The 21,460-nt window shown below is 46.6% G+C and overlaps 10 protein-coding genes across 10 annotated transcripts; 8 read left to right on the forward strand and 2 right to left on the reverse strand.

Moving 5' to 3' along the window:
- Positions 1-626: 626 nt before the first annotated feature.
- C8R40DRAFT_1029077 (uncharacterized protein) lies at positions 627-2,768 on the forward strand (the record flags this gene model as incomplete). Its single annotated transcript, XM_046223121.1, has 2 exons — positions 627-1,851; positions 1,900-2,768. Coding segments are annotated over 2 exons (2,094 nt in total), but the record flags the coding sequence as incomplete, so codon positions are not given.
- A 1,097-nt stretch (positions 2,769-3,865) lies between these two features.
- Positions 3,866-5,715, forward strand: C8R40DRAFT_1185035 (uncharacterized protein; the record flags this gene model as incomplete). The annotated part of the gene is made up of 2 exons (XM_046232995.1): positions 3,866-4,152; positions 4,211-5,715. 2 exons carry the CDS (start codon positions 3,866-3,868, stop codon positions 5,466-5,468), a joined length of 1,545 nt encoding a protein of 514 aa, XP_046087408.1. The 3' UTR covers positions 5,469-5,715.
- C8R40DRAFT_126672 (MFS, DHA1 sub-family) lies at positions 5,528-7,724 on the reverse strand. Its single transcript, XM_046233942.1, has 8 exons — positions 7,425-7,724; positions 7,255-7,372; positions 7,175-7,199; positions 7,009-7,116; positions 6,874-6,957; positions 6,387-6,820; positions 5,912-6,334; positions 5,528-5,858 (listed from the first exon to the last, which is right to left on the reverse strand). Exons 1-8 carry the CDS (start codon positions 7,527-7,529, stop codon positions 5,755-5,757), a joined length of 1,401 nt encoding a protein of 466 aa, XP_046087409.1. The 5' UTR covers positions 7,530-7,724; the 3' UTR covers positions 5,528-5,754.
- Positions 7,725-7,854: 130 nt separating this feature from the next.
- C8R40DRAFT_1042484 (pseudouridine synthase) lies at positions 7,855-10,854 on the reverse strand (the record flags this gene model as incomplete). The annotated part of the gene is made up of 10 exons (XM_046224085.1): positions 7,855-8,236; positions 8,286-8,509; positions 8,558-8,761; positions 8,816-9,090; positions 9,140-9,219; positions 9,267-9,648; positions 9,705-9,876; positions 9,936-10,322; positions 10,395-10,509; positions 10,559-10,854. 10 exons carry the CDS (start codon positions 10,852-10,854, stop codon positions 7,855-7,857), a joined length of 2,517 nt encoding a protein of 838 aa, XP_046087410.1.
- A 24-nt stretch (positions 10,855-10,878) lies between these two features.
- Positions 10,879-12,276, forward strand: C8R40DRAFT_126685 (orotidine-5'-monophosphate decarboxylase). The gene is made up of 3 exons (XM_046233948.1): positions 10,879-11,103; positions 11,165-11,276; positions 11,328-12,276. Exons 1-3 carry the CDS (start codon positions 10,918-10,920, stop codon positions 11,861-11,863), a joined length of 834 nt encoding a protein of 277 aa, XP_046087411.1. The 5' UTR covers positions 10,879-10,917; the 3' UTR covers positions 11,864-12,276.
- A 156-nt stretch (positions 12,277-12,432) lies between these two features.
- C8R40DRAFT_1042586 (glycoside hydrolase family 18 protein) lies at positions 12,433-13,635 on the forward strand (the record flags this gene model as incomplete). Its single annotated transcript, XM_046224094.1, has 3 exons — positions 12,433-12,653; positions 12,701-13,038; positions 13,088-13,635. 3 exons carry the CDS (start codon positions 12,433-12,435, stop codon positions 13,633-13,635), a joined length of 1,107 nt encoding a protein of 368 aa, XP_046087412.1.
- Positions 13,636-13,938: 303 nt separating this feature from the next.
- On the forward strand, positions 13,939-16,884 carry C8R40DRAFT_1160165 (uncharacterized protein; the record flags this gene model as incomplete). The annotated part of the gene is made up of 17 exons (XM_046229978.1): positions 13,939-14,130; positions 14,198-14,308; positions 14,363-14,440; positions 14,496-14,727; positions 14,781-14,809; positions 14,875-15,165; positions 15,223-15,433; positions 15,486-15,502; positions 15,556-15,700; positions 15,753-15,815; positions 15,865-16,133; positions 16,182-16,256; positions 16,317-16,410; positions 16,462-16,488; positions 16,544-16,571; positions 16,629-16,648; positions 16,700-16,884. The coding sequence occupies 17 exons, from the start codon at positions 13,939-13,941 to the stop codon at positions 16,882-16,884; spliced, it is 2,067 nt and encodes a 688-aa protein (XP_046087413.1).
- An 895-nt stretch (positions 16,885-17,779) lies between these two features.
- Positions 17,780-18,801, forward strand: C8R40DRAFT_1099290 (uncharacterized protein). The gene is made up of 3 exons (XM_046227853.1): positions 17,780-18,259; positions 18,320-18,359; positions 18,425-18,801. The coding sequence occupies exons 1-3, from the start codon at positions 18,000-18,002 to the stop codon at positions 18,530-18,532; spliced, it is 408 nt and encodes a 135-aa protein (XP_046087414.1). The 5' UTR covers positions 17,780-17,999; the 3' UTR covers positions 18,533-18,801.
- On the forward strand, positions 18,802-19,567 carry C8R40DRAFT_1099293 (uncharacterized protein). Its single transcript, XM_046227854.1, has 3 exons — positions 18,802-19,030; positions 19,096-19,132; positions 19,196-19,567. The coding sequence occupies exons 1-3, from the start codon at positions 18,861-18,863 to the stop codon at positions 19,298-19,300; spliced, it is 312 nt and encodes a 103-aa protein (XP_046087415.1). The 5' UTR covers positions 18,802-18,860; the 3' UTR covers positions 19,301-19,567.
- C8R40DRAFT_1099294 (WD40-repeat-containing domain protein) lies at positions 19,555-21,449 on the forward strand (the record flags this gene model as incomplete). Its single annotated transcript, XM_046227855.1, has 7 exons — positions 19,555-19,788; positions 19,838-19,951; positions 20,000-20,133; positions 20,187-20,334; positions 20,392-20,660; positions 20,719-21,037; positions 21,096-21,449. The coding sequence occupies 7 exons, from the start codon at positions 19,558-19,560 to the stop codon at positions 21,420-21,422; spliced, it is 1,542 nt and encodes a 513-aa protein (XP_046087416.1). The 3' UTR covers positions 21,423-21,449.
- Between the last annotated feature and the right edge of the window lie 11 nt (positions 21,450-21,460).

The raw sequence follows: 21,460 nt of genomic DNA on the forward strand, positions 1-21,460 counted from the left end.
GATCCACAATCGCAAAGGGGAGTAGGCTCGGAGTGTACACCAATCAGCTCCGTGTAGGTTACGACAAGATCACCAATACCGTTAGTGGCACTCTGGATGTCTCTGGGATAGACGGCACCAGTGGCATAATACCAGCTGCATTGATTGGTGATGCCAATTCGGGCAGTTCTGGAGAGCCAGCTGGTCAACTTCGAGTCTATGCCGAGCTGGCAGATCGAGGGACGCTTCAAAACTTGTCACTCAACGCAATGGGTGGTAACGGTGGGCAAGGAGCCTCGACAGCAGATGACAAATCTGGGGGGAAAGGAGGGGATGGAGGAGCAGGTGGCACGATCAAGGCCGTCATAGGGGGAAATGGTACCATCCAGTTCCGCTTGCTCGAATCCGCCATGAGCCTGCTAGATATGGATGATGGAACCTCGGAATCTGTACGATGTGACCTGATGCTGAAGATTGTCGATGACTTCGAACGTGCTTCCGAGCGTTACTCCGAGCAGCACAAAATCACCGGGACCGAGAATGCTTTGGCCGACATCTCAGTTGCTATCACCCCTCTTGTCAAAGCCGTAAGCGAAAAAGCAGACTTCAAGACACAGTGGAAGGTTTTTCATCGATTCGCATCATGGTTGGACAATCGTGCAGATGAGGTTCAAACGACCGTGCAATCGAAAACCAGTTGGTCAGGTGGCCAAGCGGGAGCAGGAGGACAGGGTAAGAAAGGACGTGGTCAGAATGGGGTGATGGGCAAAACACTTGAAACTCCTCAGATCAGTTTCCTACGATTCACTCCGGATATGATGCGAAAGATACCAATTGCCATTGCCCATCCAGATCAATGCGCCATGGTCCTTCATCAGGCCAAGATCGACTACTTTGTGAACACGAGCGAATCAAACTCGAAAGCATGCCTGAGGTTGATTCGTCTACGAGACCGATTGTCATTTCTGGAAGACCTCAAAGCCACTGATCCAATTTACGTCGCCTACCAGGAAGCTGAACCCCGTATGCATCTCGTTCCTAGTGATTTCCATTCACTGGGATCTGGAGAGCTCAGCAGTATCACTCGCTTGAGACGCGTGGCGGCCGAAGTGGATGTGCTTCTTCGTCAAATTGATTCGGGTTTAGACTTTTTCAATCATACACCACAATGGGTTCCACGCGCCTCATACACTTTCTACGAGGACTTGACCGAGAGTCTGTTGGACAACTTCATCCGAACCGAAGGGGCTTGGCATCGCTATGAGTCTGCCGTTACAGCGCAAGATGCCCGTCTTCGCTCAGTACAGGAGATGAAAGATTCTTGTCGTATCCAGATCATCAATCTAAACGAGAGGGTTCGTCGTTTGGGCATTGACCTAGAAAAAGCGGTCAACACGATTGGAGATCAAGACACATTGATGCGAGAGACAAAAGCAGCGTTAATGGAACAGATCAACGTCAATAAGGAAGCGATTAGAACATGTAAAATCACTGGCGGAGTAGAATTTGAAGACTTGGTTGAAGCAGCTACAACAATTGCCTTTTGCCCGAACCCCGGAATGATTTCAGTTCAAGCTGTGGGTTTATCGTACAAGGACAACAAGCGGGCGGGCATAGAGTCGGATGATGGTGATCATATTAAGCCTGAGCTATTGCTTGAAAAGGTCGTCTCGGTCCGTGGAGGGGTTGAGAAGCTCGTACAAGGGTACAAACTATCAAAGGTAGAGTCGGGGACTGTCGATATGGACGATCCGGGAGCGACCAAATTGATCATGGAGAAAAACGAGTACATGGATATTGTCGGGAAATTCAAGAAAGCTTTGGGTAAAGCAAACCTGAAATTAGTCGAAGATGCATTCCAGGCCCACATCGGTGTGTTATTCGATGCATTTTGCAACAGTCAATGCTGACAGTGATCAGACGCGACGATCAAAAGGAATCAGAGTATTCTCGACTACAACGCATCGGTCAACATACTCGTCAAGCACAAAGAGCGGGTGGTGGCCTTGCAAGAAAAATCAAGTGATTTGTCAGATGCTGTTCTGGCGGGAACGGACCCCAATCTTCCCGGCATTGCCATTATGATGCAGCAATTGCATGCCGAGTCGTTATGGGCCTTACTGGAGGGGTTATATATGACCCAGCGAGCTTTAAGATTTCATTCACTTGCCGTCGACACCGAGCTCTTTCCTCCTACCACATCACAGAACTTGTCGGCCCTCGATTCCGCCACTTTGGGAATGGTGCGCACACGTCTGCTCAGAAGCTATCGGAACAGTATCGAAGAGACAGGACGCAATCCTCAACAGTTCGTCAGGATCCGTTATTACCTGACAGAAGCCGATCTGAAACGATGGAAAAGACAGATCACCATGAAGACCATCATAGATATACCCCCGGTATACCACGAGACCCCCATCGGGGATCACTCCTTGGCTGGAAGATCCAATATTCGACTGGATACCGTGCGCTTCTTCGTTGAAGGTTTAAAGACTACATATCCAACGGTAACCTTGACCCTGACACAATTGGGTACCGAGATCATTGTCGATCACCGAAATAAACAAAACGAATTCCAGCACGAACAAGTGCGCTTGCAGTTCCAGTATGAGGCGGGTACCATGTCTTTGGTCGAGTCTGGCACTGTCGATGGCAATTTGTCAAAAAACTTCAATGATCCATATGCCAAGATAGGTCCTTTCGCCTCCTGGATGTTGGAGATTGACCCTCGTTACAATCCAGGCGTAAATATCAAGGAAGCGACGAGCGCTTGGTTTGAATTCAGCGGAGAGTTTTATACATTTTAACTGAGTGCCTTTAGATATACTCGCATCTCACTACTATGGTAATTTAAGATATGCAAAATAAGACGGGATCTCTTGCCCACCTCGAACCACTGCAGTTGTTGTAGGAAAAATTAGATAGATGGATTCCTTATAATTAAACACGCCTACTGTGTATTTCTGGGATTTTCTGTGAAATTTTACTGGTGTCGGGCAATGTCCGAGCAAAATCAAGGATATGCAACACCTCTGACAAAAGATGATTTGGAAGGTCTGGAACAAGACCCAAAGAATGGGTCAATGCGGAAGAACAAGAGAATCAGCAGTGGGGGTATGAGCTTCGTCCATGTAGCGAACGTGTTTTGGTGCAGATATCAAACCAATATCCTGAATATGACGCCGTTGTTAAAGACAACTTTCGCCGAAGTTGCAGGTGGATGCTCTAATCTTTCTTCACAAGTCAAATAACTCACGAGCTTTCCACAGATAAACCAACTGTAGCGATAGGTATTGCGAATAAAGAGGCTTGGTATTGTGTTGTCGGTCGATGCTGTCAAAAGCTGAAAGGAGAAATACCTTTCGAAGATTGGGTCAACCGAATCTTAACCGTTATTTGTTAGAATTATCTCTCTTGTTCTCCTTCATATTTGAAGCTTACTATGACCGAAGCGTTTATGAACTACAGCGAAGGATTGCGTGGGTTCTCGGAAAGTAGATGTCCGAGTCGTGTTGTTCTCCCAACATTCCTACTATTTGGCAAATCCTACTGCACCTTCTCTCACAGCGAGGTCAAGGGGAAAGAAAGGCGCAGATATTGTCAATATTTTGAGATATGATCTTCTGCCGTATATCCAAGCTGGTTTCTGCGATGATGATATACGGCTATAGACTGTTCTCTTCTATGTACTACAGTAGTTTTAAAGTAAGTTAGTGTGTGATGTCGATGAAACCTCAACGTCAACAACCTCCAACCGGAATTGCGGCAAAAAAACAAAGTGAAAATCACGTAATAAGGCTTACCTCTACTTCTGCGGAAACCCAAAGTCGGGATAGCCTCCGGAATCTTTAAACCAACTCCAACATTCCTTCATTTTCCTACTCCCATGGCTCGCCGACGTACTCTATTCATTCTTCTTTCTGTTCTCGGTCTCTTCCTAGTCGGAACGGTCGTTGTCCTATCGTCAATAACTTATTACCTCTCTATCGACCCTAGTGCTTATCTTACTACGGACGAAGTTCCCATTCTTGACGGAAATACTCGCTGGAATGCTTCAGAACATGGCCAAAAAGAGAGGATACCGAGGATTCTGCACCAGACTTGGCGCACGGAGAACCTACCAACACGCTGGAAGGGTATCTCACAAGAATGCAGAGATATGATGCCTGACTAGTATGTGTATTGCTCCTCTTGTTTGTTTAGATTTCCATCTAACCCTGCGCAATATCAGCGAATACCTTCTTTGGACAGATGACAGCTCTCGTGAGTTCATTGCAGAGCATTATCCATGGTTTCTCGATACGTTCAACGACTACAAATATGCCATTCAACGCGCTGATGCCATACGGTATTTTGTTCTTCACCACTATGGAGGCGTCTATCTCGATTTGGATGTGGGCTGTCTCCGTCCATTAGACCCGTTGCTAGTCTATCCCGTCATACTACCAAAAACCATTCCTGTCGGTGTATCGAATGACCTAATGTTTGCTGAGAAGGGCCATCCATTCCTGGCTCAGACGATTCACAATCTTGTCACCTTCGATCATAACTGGATCCTGAACTATCCTACTGTTATGTTTTCAACCGGACCCATGTTCCTTTCTGCGCAATACGGGATCTACACTTCGTCTCACGCCGGCGCTCAGGGCGACCCTGTCCGAATTTTGCCTAAATCTCTTTACGGAAAAAACGCCAAAGAAGGTGAAGCGCCAGACTCGTTTTTCTCGCACTTCTATGGAAGTAGTTGGCATGCTGACGATGCTGCTTTCATCGGATTCCTTGGTCATTGGGGCAAGGTCCTGCTGTGGGTTGGTTTGATCGTCTTGATCGGGGGTCTCGCGATAATGGTGATTCCCGGAAAGCAACGTAGATACACGCTGCGGAGGATAGGCGGATACGACGTTCTCTTCCCGCGCTGGTCTTCCCGTACCGGTCAATGGCATTTCCACCTTCCCAGATCAGAAGCATCTTCTCAGAGTGATAGTAATCCAACTTCACCAACCTACACTGATGGATACGACGATGAGCGGTTGCCATTCGAAATGCGTCCTGTCTCACCAGCATCCACAGAATCATCTTTCGCAGGAGATCAGCTGGCTGGTCGTCCTTCCCCATTGGCCGAGACTTTTCGTCGGGTGCGCAATCGTGTTGCTGCATTCACACACACAATCCCAGATGAGGTCCCTCGAACGCCTCACCGTCCGGGAAGACGTCGTTTCAGTCGTGGTTACCTCTTCTTCCTTCCAGCCATATTCACTACACAACCTACTGACATTGAGGCAGGTTCAGAACCGCCCGTACCGCTTTTTTCTCGTCCGATAGCACGTTCTGATCGACCTCCTCGATACATGGATCTCAATGACGGTGCGAAGAACCAACCCGCGGAAGCAGAGGCACAGTTGATTGATCTAGGTGCTGGCACTGAGCATTCTTCGTCATCATTTTCAAGGAGGCCCTCTTCAGCGTCAGCCTCCTCATCCTCATTATAAGTTATAGCCAGGGTAAAGAGTCCTTCAGACTCCTTCTACATCCAGCCATTCCTCTGAAAAGCCTTGCTCCACATACTCTACAATTGATGAGATATATATTCAATTATACCAGATTATACCCTGCGTATCTTGAATACCTCATGTCCAATGACCACTAATACTTATTACTTGCCAGAGATAGGACTAGAGAGACATTTTGGATAGAGTACGATACGAACATCATTATTTCCAACTTTCCACCTGAACAAAATTAACAGATACAGCCTCTCATTCATAACTCCTACATTCATTTTCCTGCTATCTTTCTCATGTGCATCGATAAGGCAAACATGGCTACAGCCCCTGTGGCATATGTATAAATAGGACCAACAGTCCAATATGAGGCACAAGCTATATAAATCAAGGCCATCAGTAAGGGAAATGACTGTTAGCAACATACTGACCTATCAATGGGCCTATCGCGCGCCCTAATTGGCCAGAGGACCTAAACTTGCCAAGGGCTTTGCCTTTAGCAAGCTGGGGATGGACTTTAACTGGTTTGCCAGTGGTTATGTCAAAGCCCCCTTCATCACATTGGAGGGATGCAAAGGCTGTCAGAGAGGTCACCACTGTCGCTGAAGTGAACGCCATACATACAGCGCCAAGTTGTAGTAGACGCAGAGCCAGCGTAAAATTTGTGGATACATAAATTGGTAAAATAGCCAAGAACACCAGGGCCAGTGCACAGCTTGAAACACCACGTCGAGCCATTACGCCTTCACCAATCTTTGACGTAGCTCGTCGAACATACCCACCCTGTAAAAGGGCACTAATGATTCCGATGGAACCAATTAGCATACCATTCTGCTTGTTATCCCAATCGAACACTGTAGGACAATTAGGCATACAGATCGCGGTGATTGATGAAGTTACACCCACAGTCGAATGTCAGGAAAGTTAAAGTGAATTCTACTCCTGAAAATATACCGAGAAAGAGAAGATGAAGGGTGCGGAGGGACTTGAGGATTTCTATGCGTTGTTCGATGGTCTTTGATTTAGGTATCGTCGCGCCATTGGTTGACTTTCCGTTGCTCTTGCTTTTATTCTCGACGGGTTTGATACCTTTCCCTCTAGTTTCAGGTAGAGCAACGATGAGAAAGACGGTTTCCACAGATAGCAGGATAAGAGTGATGATAGCCGGGACCGCGTAGATGTTGAACTCGACCCCGAATGTATTTGCAGCCGGTAGTGGCTTTGATGCGAAGTAAGCTCCAATGGGAGGACCGATACAAAAGCATATAGCAAATGCTATGCCGACATGGGCTAATGCTTTAGAACGATTTTCGGGAGTGGTGACATCGGAAAGGATAGCACTGCAAATACAGTGTTGGTAAGAAGCGATGGACATTCGGGACAGAGTACGCACATTGCAAGCTGAACATTTCCTTCACTAAGGCCTCCGATAACTCGCGACAACATATACGATGCGAACGTCGTGGATTTGATCCATCTGGTTGGTTAACGATTCAGCAGCAGCCAAAACTGCAGCACAATGACATACACCAAGGCTGAAAGGATGTTTCCAATCATAGTGAAGAGTAAGACCTTCCTGCGGCCATGTTTATCGGAAAGGGAACCAATTCGAGGAGAGACTATAAATTGCAGCAGACTGATTCATTCTTGAGCGAAGGGAACATCAGCCGGGGTTCGAAAGTGGAGTGACATACGAAAAAACTGAACCCATCAGACCACCTAGACGTAGTTCATGAATATTTCGGCCCACGCCGGAAGGCAAAACAGACAGTACCTAGCAGGACAATGTCCCATTTCTGAGAGTGCAACGAGGGCTTGTAGAATAATCCTCGAATGGCTGACACAAATCGTAGAGTCTGTGAAAGAAAGCCATTGGGATTTGATATTTCCCTCTGCACCAAATTAGATCTTAGAGCAGGCTTTCAGCAAACATTGCCAACTCACAGTGGTGTACCATTCGATGAGTCTGGGAAAGAGTGGAAGTGGAATGGTGAAAGCAAAGAGATCCAGCACTAGCGACAGAAAGACTATCGTTTCGACTTTAGCCATTGTTGAAAGAGCGTTGTGTGGATTGTAGATGGAGGTATATAAAGGCAGTCCGGCTGGGTATACTATGTTTTCGCTCTCACGCAAGCTGAATGAAAGTTTAAAGAAAGGGAATAACGCTCCGGTTATTCGGTAGGCTGCGCTGATTCGGTAAGCGCTGCGGTTCGCAAGGGTTCGCAGTCAGTACTTGTACAACCAAGTGACATGCATATATAGTCTGGCCCACTATTCAACTTGAATGGCTATGTTGATCACAGTAGTGCCTATATACAGCCTATATATATCGTAACGCGTTGAACTACAAATGTTTACTACTCATCTTTCCTTCCTACACAGTTTCCACTGCAGCGTCCTCAGCGTCACCGACGACTGCTGTCCCCTGGTCCATCTCAATATCTCCATCTGCCACTCCGCGGTATTTTTGGTCTTCGGCAGCGTTCGTCAAACTAGTCTGATAGTGCGAGCTAGTTTCGGTCTTGGTGATTTCTCTCAAGGCCATCGTGGCATATGAGGCAGTTCCCAGCGTAAGGTTAATTTGGAGGGCCATGAATTTGCCCTGTTCATCAATTACCGGAGGATCGAATCCGAGCAGCTTATCTTCGTCAGCTTGGGCAAGAGGAACATCCGGATCCGTGTAGCGCATCACAGACCAAGTCATCGCGGTCGGCCGGTGGAGAATCTTTCGGTATGACCCAGACAGCGTGTAGTCTCTGCACAATACCGTCAAAACTGAGATTACAAGAAACGAGGGACCCTTACTTTTGCTTTCGCACAAAATTATCCGGGTCAAGGCTATCTATCTTGAGGAATTCGCGATATCTGTCGCCAAGTTGTCCCCCTGGGTAAGCAACGTCGGTGCCGGGGAGAGGCATAATCACATCAAGTATCGTATATTTATTCAGGTCCTCTTCCGTCAAGGTTTTTACTTGTGGTGGGGACCATGGCTTTCTCGCGAGTTTCTTCCGTGCACGATTGGACAAGGCCTTGTCTATTGAGATATTAGAAAGGCTAGATGGGTATCAGAAAATCACAAGGTGACCTGTGGCATCTTCGTTCTCATTGTCCGTGAGAGCTTCGCCATCTTCTTCAGGTTGTGCATCCGGATCAACTTCAAACACAAGGTCACCGACAACGGGTTTCTCAGCACCATGCATCCGAACCCGTTCAGAAACAATGGCGTTCCAGACATACGATTGATACGCATGTACATACATGAGTCGAAGGTTCCTTGGTATCTTGAAAGGATTTCAGTTTCGAGATATGGGACACAGCAATAATCGATCGAGTACCGTTGAAAGAGCACCCATAGCATTACGAGTGTCTCCTTTTTGCTTTTTGTAACTCTCAAGCAGGCAACGTTCGGCAACAACTCGTCTAGGCATGAGTGATAACGCTTTATCGAGGTCGTTGTCCACGAGCCATGCGTTTCGAGCGGCCTCTACGTCGGGGTGTTCACCATGGCGTGGCTGCAGAATCAGTGAAGCAGCCTTCTGCCAATTAGATTGTAACAAGGCCAATCCAATAGCATGTGTAGGAACGGATGCTGTTCCAAATCTCTGCATGCCTAGACCGAAATAAGAAGAGGAACACATTTTGGGAAAAGGCCAACGAACCGTAATAGTTAATAAACCCAGTATTCTTCACAATATTCAATGCTTTGTCAAGCGTTTCCATTGAGTCTACTTGTACACTCCTGATTCTGTCAGAAGGGAATGAATACACGGCGTGAAGTCAACATACCGAAGAGTTATAACAAAGGCGTTACCCTTGAGTAGCCCAAGCTCAAGACTTGCTTTGCGGTAGTTGAAGTCAGCAATACGAACTCCACGTTCGCCTCGTTCTTTTACGGCCTCTTCAGCAGACTTCCGTCCGTTTGTCACCGCATTCGCAAGGTTCCATACATCCTCGACCGTTTTGTTATTTCGTTTCAAGGATACTCTCTGGACAGTGACTCCGCGTTTATCCTTGGTCCCGGCTACTGAAAGATCCTTGACATTCACTTTGAGCATCCGAGAAAGATGAGAAAGCGCGTCTTGGGTATCCCGGTTGGTTTTTTGGAGAGTGAAATGTATGTACGGAGGGAATGTTCCGCGAGGCGCACGTTCAGATCCAACTCCTCCATCTATGAAAAAGAGGTTCATCGAAGTATCAGGACTGAAATGTGAAGTTGTAATGTACCCCTTCTTTCGCGTCCGCCACGTCCAACCCCACGTCTTGACCACTTGACCACGATCCTAGAGCCTTCATCGGTAGCTGGGGCAGATGTGTCAGTTTCACTGTCTAGCTTTCCACCAAAAAGCTCGCGAATAATTTGATGGAAGGCAGTCCTAGTCTCCTTTGAGCCAATTGGCTGTACAGGAGGTTCACAGATAAATCCTGGAGCAGATGATGGTAATAAGACGAACAAACTTCGGAAACGATTTTGCGATGGTCCTCTCTCGCTGAGCCACCCCCACGACCACCGCCTCTGCCGCCTCTACCTCTATCACGTCCACGACCTCTTCCTCGCTTTCCCCGATCATTTGACTCGGGTTCTGCAGATGAAATCTCTACTGCAGACGAGGAAACATCTTCGGTAGAACCTTTCCCGGTCCTTCCTCCCCAGCCGCTGTCGGGGACTCTGGGAGGCTCCGGTCCTTGCAGGAACATCTCCTTCAGCTGTAAAATGGCCGCTTCAGACAAGTATGGTGCCAATTCAGTATTGAATGATTCCGGCCAAGGTTCTTTGGGCATTTTTACCTCAGGCTTTGAATCTGCAGGCTCGGAAGTGGGAATTGTAGGAGCAGCATCAGCACGCTCGTCAGATTTTGCCGCTGGGACTTCCTTAGCACCGTCAATAGTGTTGCTATCGGTTTGGTTATTACCAACGTTGATAGATGAGAGTTCCGCAGAATTCTTTTTCGATGATTCTGGCATTGCCAGAGATTTTAGATGGATAACGTTTCCATCTAGATCAACTTCGTTGACCAGGAAATCAGTAAATCTAAAGAAGAATTTAGTCCTTGTCGTTGTCAAATTGAATGAAGACGCACCTCTGTTTGATTATTCCCTCGATTTTAGATACACCTCGCCCTACATACTCAGAAATTCCAACGTCAGTTTCTAGAAAGTTTATTGCACGGCCTTCTATCACAGTAGGAGGAGGAACTCCGAGTAGAGAATGACTGGGAGGTAGTATATATGGCGTTTCTTCAACGATTTCAATCTCTGCTTCATCATCAACGTCAGTAGACGCAGCCTGCGAATCGTTTATCTTTGGACGTTTAGGGTCACGTTCGAGGTCTCCGTCGTCGTGTTCTCGTTCCCGCACGAAAGATGTTGAGGACATGGAAAGAAAAAAGAAATTTTGATGCGAATTTCGGTCCGAACAACTTGGTCTTGAACTATCACGATGGCTTCTTTCCTTCGACAGACTTATGGACAAAGGATTCAGAATCACACTAACCCTGCTGCAAAATTACTTCTCGAAACCATGGAGAGGAAAAAATCAAATTTGGCGGTCAGCGTAGATGTAACCAAATCGAAAGATTTCTTAGCCATTATCGATGCTGTCGGTCCTTTTGTCTGTCTTGTCAAGGCAAATCTCTTTCCTTCAGGTCACCATTTACTATTTTTCTCACTCGGCGTTCCAAATCAAGACCCACGTTGACATAATTGAAGACTTTGATCAGTCGCTCGTCCAACAACTGCAAGATTTGAGCATCAAACATGACTTTGTTATCTTCGAAGATCGCAAATTTGCAGATATCGGTATGTTTAATTTCTGGGTTTCATAATATCAAGCTCAACTGCTTTTACCAGGAAATACTGTGGCCCTACAATACTCCAGTGGCGTACACAAAATTGCAAACTGGTCGCACATTACCAATGCTCATCCCGTTCCCGGTCCTTCCATTATTTCCGGTCTTTCATCTGTAGGCCTCCCCCTTGGGCGTGGCCTCCTGCTACTCTCCGAAATGAGTACAAAGGGTGCGCTTGCTGTCGGTTCTTATACACAAGAGGCTGTTCGTATGGCACGAGCTCACCGAGATTTCGTGATCGGATTCATTGCCCAAAGGACTATGGAAGGAATCGGCATGCAGGAAAATACCGTAGACAAGGACGACTTCCTCATTCTCACTCCAGGGGTAGGCTTGGATGCCAAAGGAGATGCCATGGGCCAACAATATCGTACTCCTCGCCAGGTGATTCTGGAATCAGGATGCGACGTTATCATTGTCGGAAGGGGCATATATGGCAAAGACCCAGGCTTGGTTGACGAGATAAGGGCGCAAGCCAAAAGGTATATGGAAGCTGGATGGGAAGCTTATCAGGACCGGGTATCAGCACAAGCTTGACTACATACATACATTTGAATTGACGTTTGCCCGAAATGTAATTTGAGCGCCAAAACCTCGTGTTTTAAAAGCCTGAAGTTTATTGACACTTTCCTTTCCAACCTTCTTCTACAACCCTGGTGGTTTTTTTCCTTTTATTTTTCGTACATCTCTATCTTTGTCTCTCTTTCTTTTATAAACGAAAAATGCCTTCGGCGATCTCAGTGTTTCTTCTGGCTCCTTTGCTCGCCCAATGTGCACCACTTCTCAAGCGAACTGGCCCCGTTCAAACTGTAGCTCTCTCGACCGAAAGCGATATCTCGTCGTCATCCATAGCTACTTCTTCTAGTTCGACGCTAGGAACTTCTCCTTCCTTTACGATGTATTCATCCAGCTCGCTTTCGTCTTCATCTTCAATTCCTCAAGCAAGTTCCGCCACTGTATCTGCTTTGGACGTTCTCGAAACACCTCAACCTGAAATTATCACCAGTCCCGATGGATCAGAAGCTGTCTTTATTGACCCAGGACCTCCCTATGACTCTAGTATCTCGGATGGCGATGCCTCTACACAAGCTGCGCGCTCTCTTGTCATGGGCTATTATCCTTACTGGGTGGGCTCGACATTCCCGCCTGAGCAAATCGATTTCACCAAATATGATTGGGTCGATTTCGCTTTCGCCTCCCTCAACCAGACGTTTCAGCTATCCTTCGAGGATCCATCGTGTCCTGATCTCTTGCGGCGAACTGTTGCCGCTGCGCACGCTAAAGGTAAATATGTCAAAGCGAGTATCGGCGGCTGGGGTGGTAGTCAGTAAGTCAATCGAAAATTCCCTACCAAACAAATTTGATGGCTTTCAGATACTTTTCCTCTGCAGTGTCCACGGACAGTAATCGGCGAACCTTTGTCCAAGAAGTGATTCGAATGATTCAGACATATAATCTGGACGGGGTTGACTTTGATTGGGAATATCCCGGCCACGAAGGACTTCCAGGAAATCAAGTGGACCCCGCAGACAGTTCCAACTATCTCTTATTCCTTCAACTTCTTCGGTCCAGTCTACCTCGTATAAAGAAAATCACTGCTGCGACCTCGCAAACTCCCTTCACGGACAGCAACGGACAGCCGATGAAAGATGTTTCAGCCTTTGCTCCAGTGTTGGACTGGATTATGATCATGAACTATGATGTCTGGCAATGTAAGCCATCACTCCTCGGTAATCATTTCGAGCTCACCGTCACGTTTAGCTTCTTCGACCCCTGGCCCAAACGCACCTTTGTATGACGGTTGTCATAATTCCACTCAACCCCAGGCAAGCGCCGCCAGCGCTGTGAAACAGTGGGGTCAAGCGGGTTTCCCTCTGAATAAGCAAGTTCTCGGTGTACCTTACTATGGCTACCTTTCCAACTCTAACGCTACAAGACTTCGAACGCGTGCTTCAAGTCCCTCCGTTCGACTCACCGCTGATGAAGGCGCTGATCAAGGCTCTGTAACGTTTCGCAATCTCGTCAAACAAGGTGCTCTTGTTGCTAGTCCTTCCAGCGACGGTCGGAGACGAACCTTCACTGCCTCGAGTGGATTCAATCGCTACTGGGATGAATGCTCTGCCACGCCCTTCTTACGATCTCAAACCTCAAGACAGCTTGTCTCTTACGATGATCCTGAATCGTTGCATATGAAAGGACAGTTTGTGAAGAAGATGGGTATGTTGGGGACCAACACTTGGGATATGAGCGGTGATACACCTCAAAATGATCTTGTCGTAGCCCTTATGGACGGACTCTTTAGTAGTTAAAATTTTATTCGGTGGACCGTGCATAGGCCTATGCAGGCTGAGCATAGCCGTGCACGTGGAGGCCGTATCGTACAGTATCACCGACGCTTCGACCGACGTATCAGTGTGCTTGGCAATGCCGCTTGATCCCTTGATCCGCATTCGAAGGGCAGTGCAGTTTTTGCCCCTTAGCAACGCTTGAATGATTGAATCCACCACTTGAACTTGAACCGGGGTGAAGCCTGAGTGTCGCATTGGTGTCATGCAAAGCCATGCAATTGGAAAAAATGAGAAAATTATCCCTCTTTGTTTCATGCTTCCGTGATGTTTTCTGTTTTCATTCTATTCGTCCCATTACTGTTCGTCGCGCCCGCTCGATGCGTGGATTGGACATCGACGCCTTTCAACCCCCCTTCCTTCCCGTTGGCAGTACGAAGCCCTTACCTTTCGGCGTGGCTTCCTCAGGGAAATGGCTCAGCTTTGAATGATGCTTGGCCTCAGTTCTGGACCGGGCAGGTATGGATGGGGTTGACAATTCTCGTCAAGCAGGGGATGTACCTGTGGACTCATTGCTATCATACAGATTCTCGGATGGGCCGGCTTCGTTAACGTAGATGGGACATCTTATATTTTCCTGGGTGATGCCAGTGTGTCCAGCGCATCTTTCAATAAAGCAACTCAAAAGAGCGCTAACGTACGTTTTGCCATTGGAAAATCTCCCTAGTTCTTGTTATTGATCAGTGCGCAGTTCACGGCTACTCAAAGCACATTCGTTCTTTCTGCTGGATCTGTTGATCTTACAGTCCGTTTCCTCAGTCCTGTCGAGGTATGCTGTTTGACTATCTGCCAAGAGCTTTCTTGCCATCTCATTCATTGATTAGCCTAGCGATTTTACTAAACAATCCATGCCTTTTGCCTACATGGCAATTTCAGCTGCATCAAACGACGGGAGCTCTCATGCCGTTCAGATCTATAGCGACATAAGTGCAGAATGGATTTCCGGCAATACTTCCCTAGCCGCAAACTGGTCAACTTCGACGGAGGACGTACTCACGCATCAGATCCAGCTACAAAATTCCGCTCCTTTTTCTGAAATTGATGACCGTGCACAATGTGTGTAAGATATTTACGTTGTCCAATTCGAGTCTCAATTCGCAACTTTATAGACGGATCCGCGTACTATTCTACGCTGAACGTGAGTTCAATTTGAATCACTCTACATTATTCACGGGCTGAGTACCTGTCCGTCACCTGATACAGCAATCTGGAATAACATACCAGACTGGAGAGGATATCATTGTTCGAGCACAATTCATCAACAACGGCAAATTAAACAATGTATTGGACACCAACTTTCGCGCCATATCCGATGACTGGCCTGTTTTTGCCTATGCTCATGATCTTGGCACTGTTTCCAACGATGCGACGACCCCTGTTGTCATTGGTGTGGGTTTTGTGAGAGATCCAGCATTAGAGTATATCGTCGCAAATGGGGCACTTCAGAACAGAAGTTCATACTTTCTGAACTCCTTCACTTCTCCTTCGGATGCTGTGAGTCCTTTGAATGGTATTTGTGGTGGTACTCACAGATCTTGCGTGAATATGTAGATGACATCTTTCTTGCAAGATTATGACAATGCACTCGATCGTGCCTTCGCTTTCGACGCACAAGTAGACAGCGACGCTTCGACAATCTCTTCCGACTACGCTGGCTTAGTATCTCTTTCCATTAGGCAGCTCCTTGGAGCCATAGAGATAACGCTTTCGAAGAATAGCGACGGTTCCTTCAACACCAGCGACGTGATTGTCTTCTTGAAAGGTATACAGCTTTGTTTCGAACACTAGAGATTTACTCAAGAAATTCTGCGCAGAAATATCTAGTGATGGAGTGAGACCAATTCGACGTGGTTTTTCCCTTCAATATAATGATAATTGTTGTAGAATGTCAACACTGTCGACGTCGTATTCCCCTCGTGGCCGGGTCTACTCTACCTCAATCCGGACCTCGGGAAGCTTCTCCTCGAAGGCCTTTTAGCATATCAGGCTACTGGACAATACCCGAACAAGTGGAGCGTTCACGACCTTGGTATGATTTTTCGCGATAAATTTCACATTTCCTTGCTCATGTCTCGTACCAGGAGCAACATATCCGAAAGCCGTCGGCCATAATGACGGACAAGATGAGGCCATGCCTGTGGAAGGTTTGTCGACTTCAAAATCCCCTATTCTATGCTCAACACTTTGATGCAGAGAGTGGTAATATGGTAATCATGGCTCTTAGCTACGCAATCAAGAGTGGAGATACATCCCAACTTGCCAAATACGAATCGCTTCTTGACCAATGGACTCAATTCTTAATTGAAGATTCGCTCGTTCCCAATAATCAACTCAGCACCGATGATTTCGCTGGGACTTTAGCTAATCAAACTAATCTTGCAATCAAGGGGATCGTCGGAATCGCAGCAATGGCCAAGATTGCAGCTCTTCTTGGTGATACATCCAAAAGCTCCAATTATAGTGTGAGACTTTCGTGAACCCGTCCAGGCTCTTCATTGAAGATTTGACAGTCAATTGCTTCTTCGTATGTCTCTAAGTGGCAAGCTTTCGCTACGTCCTCCGAGGGGGATCATTTGACTCTCAATGTACGTTTTACTGGCCATCAGATAGTATATGAAACTGGATGATTGATTCTTGGTTGTCAGTACGGGAACGACTCATCTTGGGGGTTGTCTTATAACCTGTATGCCGACAAGCTCCTCCAACTGAATGTTTTCCCCGAATCCGTATACACCATGCGTAAGTGACCTAATTTTTCAAATATCCATTCGATATCTACCCATGGAGCAGAAACTGAATGGTATAAATCCGTTCAAAGTGAGTTTTCCTCTCCTTTATCTGAATTATTAGCACTAACGCGACCTCATGAAAGATACTTATGGTGTTCCCCTTGACACACGGTAAGAGCCTGCGTCTTAATTTTACGACTGCCCTTACACATTAACCTCCGGCTCCAGTCATACATACACGAAATCAGGTCGGCGACATTCAACTTGTCTTCCTCTGAATGCGCTCTCATTTTCAACAGACTGGCAAATATTCTCTGCCGGTATCATGACTGATACTAGTGTTCGGGACATGTTCATCTCATCGGTGACAAAGTTTGCCTCAAGTGGGATGAGTTCGCAGCCGCTCACGGATTGGTACGACGCCGCTTCTGGTATGCCCGAAACATTTCGCGCCAGACCTGTTGTCGGGGGACACCGTAAGTGACGACCACTTCCCTTAATTTCCGTCCACTAAAGTGTATCTGTTATCTAGTTGCTCTGGTACGTCTCCAATAGTTCCTCCTAGGTTCACGGGCGCTAATTTCTTTCTGTGTCTGTCCTATATGTTCCACCTAGTTGGCTCTGTATGTGCAATTTCTCATCATAGACTTGGTACATTTGCTTATCAATTCTCTTGCAGCAACAGTTCGTCAATCGCCGATACTGGCTCAACCAACTCTTCGTCGTCTTCATCTTCATCCAACTCGAACAAGGGGTATGCTACCACAAACACCAGTGTAGTATATCCTCTAATGATGGTGCTATTGGCGTCCCTTTGGTTTGGATCGTAGGGCTTGCTTGGTATATGTTTATTCTGTAATGCAATATTATTTATTCAACGTGAGATTCAATGTACATAACTGATCATACGCTCCTCGCAACTATGAGCGAAACATCAATCAATGCTATATGGCCAGTTGCAGACCCAGGTGTGTTTCTCGTTTCTATAGCCTGATGATATTTGTGATTCAAAAATCGAGCCGTCTTCAAAGAATTACGCAAGCTTTCTGCAGTCAAGCATGACCTGCAATCACATCCAGAGTGCTGAGTACTTGCTAATAAAAAGAGGATGTAGGCCGGGTTCATTGGGAGTTGATTAGCAAAGTTCATGCCAAATCTGGAGGTGTAGGGCCACTTCGTGAAAATTCTGTCTCGAACTTACGTGGGCGCCAGCTCATGAATATGGCGACTGAGGACAATCAAAAGGGTATTCGGATTGCTTGAACCTGGTTTAGGCAGATTGGCGCCTGAGGCGGTATCTACATCACGATTGGTCTTTGTACTATAGCTACTACTAGGTCAAGTCGCATGCCAGAAGGGTCACCTGAACCAAGGCCTCATGCAGACCTCATGCGTATACTTCCCACTTATGTATATTGTCGAATTCTTTGACGAGTTTATACTTCTAGACAATGCGAGCCAGTACCCAGGGCCAGACCTACAGGTACAGTTCGCCGCTTCACGCGTGTTCAGTCTTGATTTGTTCTTCAACATTCCTATGTCATAGCCTGTCAACCCAAAAAAGATCGGAACCTGATCCTGAGCACGAAAAATTATGAAATGGATTTCAACGCCTCAAAAAGTGGCTCAGCTTTTCATCGTTGCATCACTCAGCTTCACTTGTGTGTCACGATGCGATCTGTTTTTCTTACTCTCGCTGCTGTCGGTGTCGGTCTTGTCTCCGCTGTACCTATAACACCTACATCCGACTCTTTGCTCCCCTGTGCTGTCTGTCCCGCGATTGTTGAGAGTGATGATTTATTGCCTTTTGTACTCACCCAGTCTACCGAGGGCTTGTTAAGCATCGTCTTGCAGTGCGAGTATGTCTCTGAATCCATCATACATCCATCCTCTTGCTGATCTTCATGCTATATTCGTAGCTACACGAATTTGCTTGGTTCCGCCTCCTGTTCCTATTTTGTGAGCACGACCAGTATCATGATCACTGTAGACGTCTAGAGAGGTATTGACCGATTTTCATTCAGAATATCGACGGTACACTTTCTTCTGAGAGCACTGGTATAACATGTCCCACTACCGCAACCCTCCTTCCACAGTCTGGGCTTGGTCTTTGTACCGCGTCACCTTTGTGAATCCATGGGATCCAAGAATTCATCTTTCTACAGTGTCTCGAAGGGTTGGTAAATCAGTCGTGATGCGGATGTCAATAAATCCATAGATAAAAACAATGTTAGTCACACCGGAGAGTACCCAGGCCAGGGGCCACCCAAGCACCCCCTGAAGGATTGGTGTAACACATGTCGCATTATTCAGATTCATCCGCTTGAGCCCGCGGGCAAAGCATCGGAAGCAGTTGCTATAAGAGAAAGTCATTTAATGTATCCGAGTCGTAAAGTGCCACCCCAAAATTCTATATCTAAAGAGGTGGCTGGTTCACTTGACGTTCAGACATTCGTCACAATGCGGACCATTCTTCTCGCTCTCGCGCTTGATATCGTTGTCCTCGAACTCGTCTCTACTTTACCTATGCAAGAGTCACTGTCATTCCCTTGCGCGGTCTGCCCTCTCCTCATTGCGGGCGGTATCCTCACTTCGGCAGTCGAGAAAGAAGGAAACAGTTTGGAGTGTAGGTAAGTTCTTGAGGTTTGATTCAGTATGATTTTGATGGTGACTCTCCTGGGTACTGCTTCCAAAGCTACAATTTGAATCCAAACGCTTCCTGCCTCTATTTTGTGAGCAGAATCGGGATCGGCCACTCTGATAGATGGCTGATCATAGATACATTCTTTATTTAGAACGAGGATGGTGCACTCCTTGTTGAGAGTCCTGGTACGAATTGTCAGGGAACAGCAACCATTCTTCCACAACCTGGACTCCCTTGTGTTGCTGTAGATCTGTGATTTTTTTTTCATTTCAGCAAAGAGTTTTTTTGCCTTCTGGATAGTATACCACCAGCTCGAAAAAACTCTTGGCAGCGGGCCTCAAGTTAGAGGTACAGCCTATCGGTTCAGGAATTGTCTTCGATGGGAAGACGCGAATTTAGTGGTAGTTGGGAATAAGAGGGAATAAGTCTTGTACGGGAGGATTGATAAGATAAATATACATCGGTCCGGTTCCAAACTTTAGACCGTGAAAATTTCTGAATTTAAGATAAGCAATGCATCTGCATGAAATCATCTTTTGCGCGACTGCATCGCCGTCAACGACATCAGGCTCTGGTTCAGTCACCCTTCACGACATAAACACTGGCGCATCTATTGCTTCTTTCAAGCAAACAAATGCAGCTCCTCATTGTACAACTTTTTTGAACTCTAGAAACGCGCAAGGGGGCTTTTTCTTTGCCGCGCAACCCGACAAACTGTTGTTACATGCATACAACTTCCAAAAGGTGACTTGATTCAACTTCCTTAGCTCTTTGCTGATGAGTCGTATCCCAGGATCAAATAAGCCTGAAAATCGTTGTACCAGAAAAGTTAACTTGCGTTGCTCTCGATACATCTGGAGATTTCTTTGCTGGAGGGACTGCCCAGGGACGGATCTATCTGTGGGAGGTGTGTTATGCTCTTTATCTTGCTTTAATGTCTCTAATCATAGAGCAGGTCTCGTCAGGTATTCTCTTCAACTCATGGGACGCGCACTACCGTCAAATCAACGTCCTACGTTTTACTCCCGATGGCGCTGCACTGCTATCAGGCAGCGACGACTCTGGGATCAGCGTTTGGTCGATGCACAGGTTAACCCCAACACCTTTGGCCTTTGCTGGATCTTACTTATTGTACTGGACAGTCTGCTAGATGAGGAATCCCAAAATACACTGTCTTTACCGTACTTCACGTTGACCGACCACACATTACCCGTCACCGATATTCTTTGTGGATTGGGCACTTTCCCCGAATGCCGTGTACTGACTTCCTCTGTTGATCACTCTGTCAAGGTCTATAACTCTTCGTCGTCTTGTTAAAACAGTCGGATACTAATCCACATCTCTTAGTTATGGGATCTCGCTACACGATCGCTATTGACGACATTTATGTTTCCTCAAGCAATAACTTGTTTAGTTTGGGAGCCTACCGAGCGATTGTTCTTTGCCGCCTCATCGTCACCGGAAGGTTCTATATATCAGATAAATCTCTTCCGACAGCTAGAGGATAAAACAAAGGGACCTACTGTGGAGGCTATTGGTGGGGGTGGAGTCAACGACATTATCCGTGTCACCGATGAATCTGCAGGTTCGCAGAAAAAAAGATTGATCAATGTTGGGTGCGTGATATAATAATTCACATCTGGCAGTATTTTCAACTCCTTTCGTTTCTTGAAGCCAGCCAATAACGTGTATGTCGCTGTCATTGACATCAAACCTTCTGGTCGGAACTTCGTCAGGATTGATACATATCTACGATACCCCCACCCATCAACTCCTTCGAACAATATCGACACATAAAGGGCTTTCAATCTCCTACCTTGCCACACTCCTCAAGCCCATAGATCTCACTGGCCATGTTAGCTTTAATTTCAACTCAAGTGTCACCACCATCGACACAATACCGGTCAAGCCCATCATGCCCTTTCAACGTATGCGAGACGCCAAAGCTCGAGAGATTCACGAGGTATCAATGATGTTACCTACTCGTGAAAACGTATGTTGTTTGCACATACTAATTGCTCTATTCCCGAACTAAAGATCCTTTTGAACAGGATTACGAAGACGAGAGCACGTTCTATAGCCAGGAAGCATTACTTCGTGACCACGCGTACTTTACCACACCTTCCAATTCTGGAACCCGACTTGGTGATACTGCGGTCCTGCAATCTCGGGTTACTGAGCTCGAGTCTGAAGTTGCTTTACTACGTGGACAACTTGGTCAAGCAAAAGGCGTCAACGACTTGATGTGGGAGACTGTCGTCCACAAGGTCATTCATGGTCAAGCCAAGGGTACAAACAACGCGAACGGTGAATCAATAGAAGATGAGAGACAACGGAAGCGGGGGCGAGTCGATTCAGATTTGGAGGTACATTTGTAATTGTTACACGTAAAAAAGTACAGTCTAATTTATGATAT

Source organism: Lentinula edodes (assembly GCF_021015755.1).
Source record: "Lentinula edodes strain Le(Bin) 0899 ss11 chromosome Unknown C8R40scaffold_13, whole genome shotgun sequence".
Lineage (NCBI taxonomy): Eukaryota > Fungi > Basidiomycota > Agaricomycetes > Agaricales > Omphalotaceae > Lentinula > Lentinula edodes.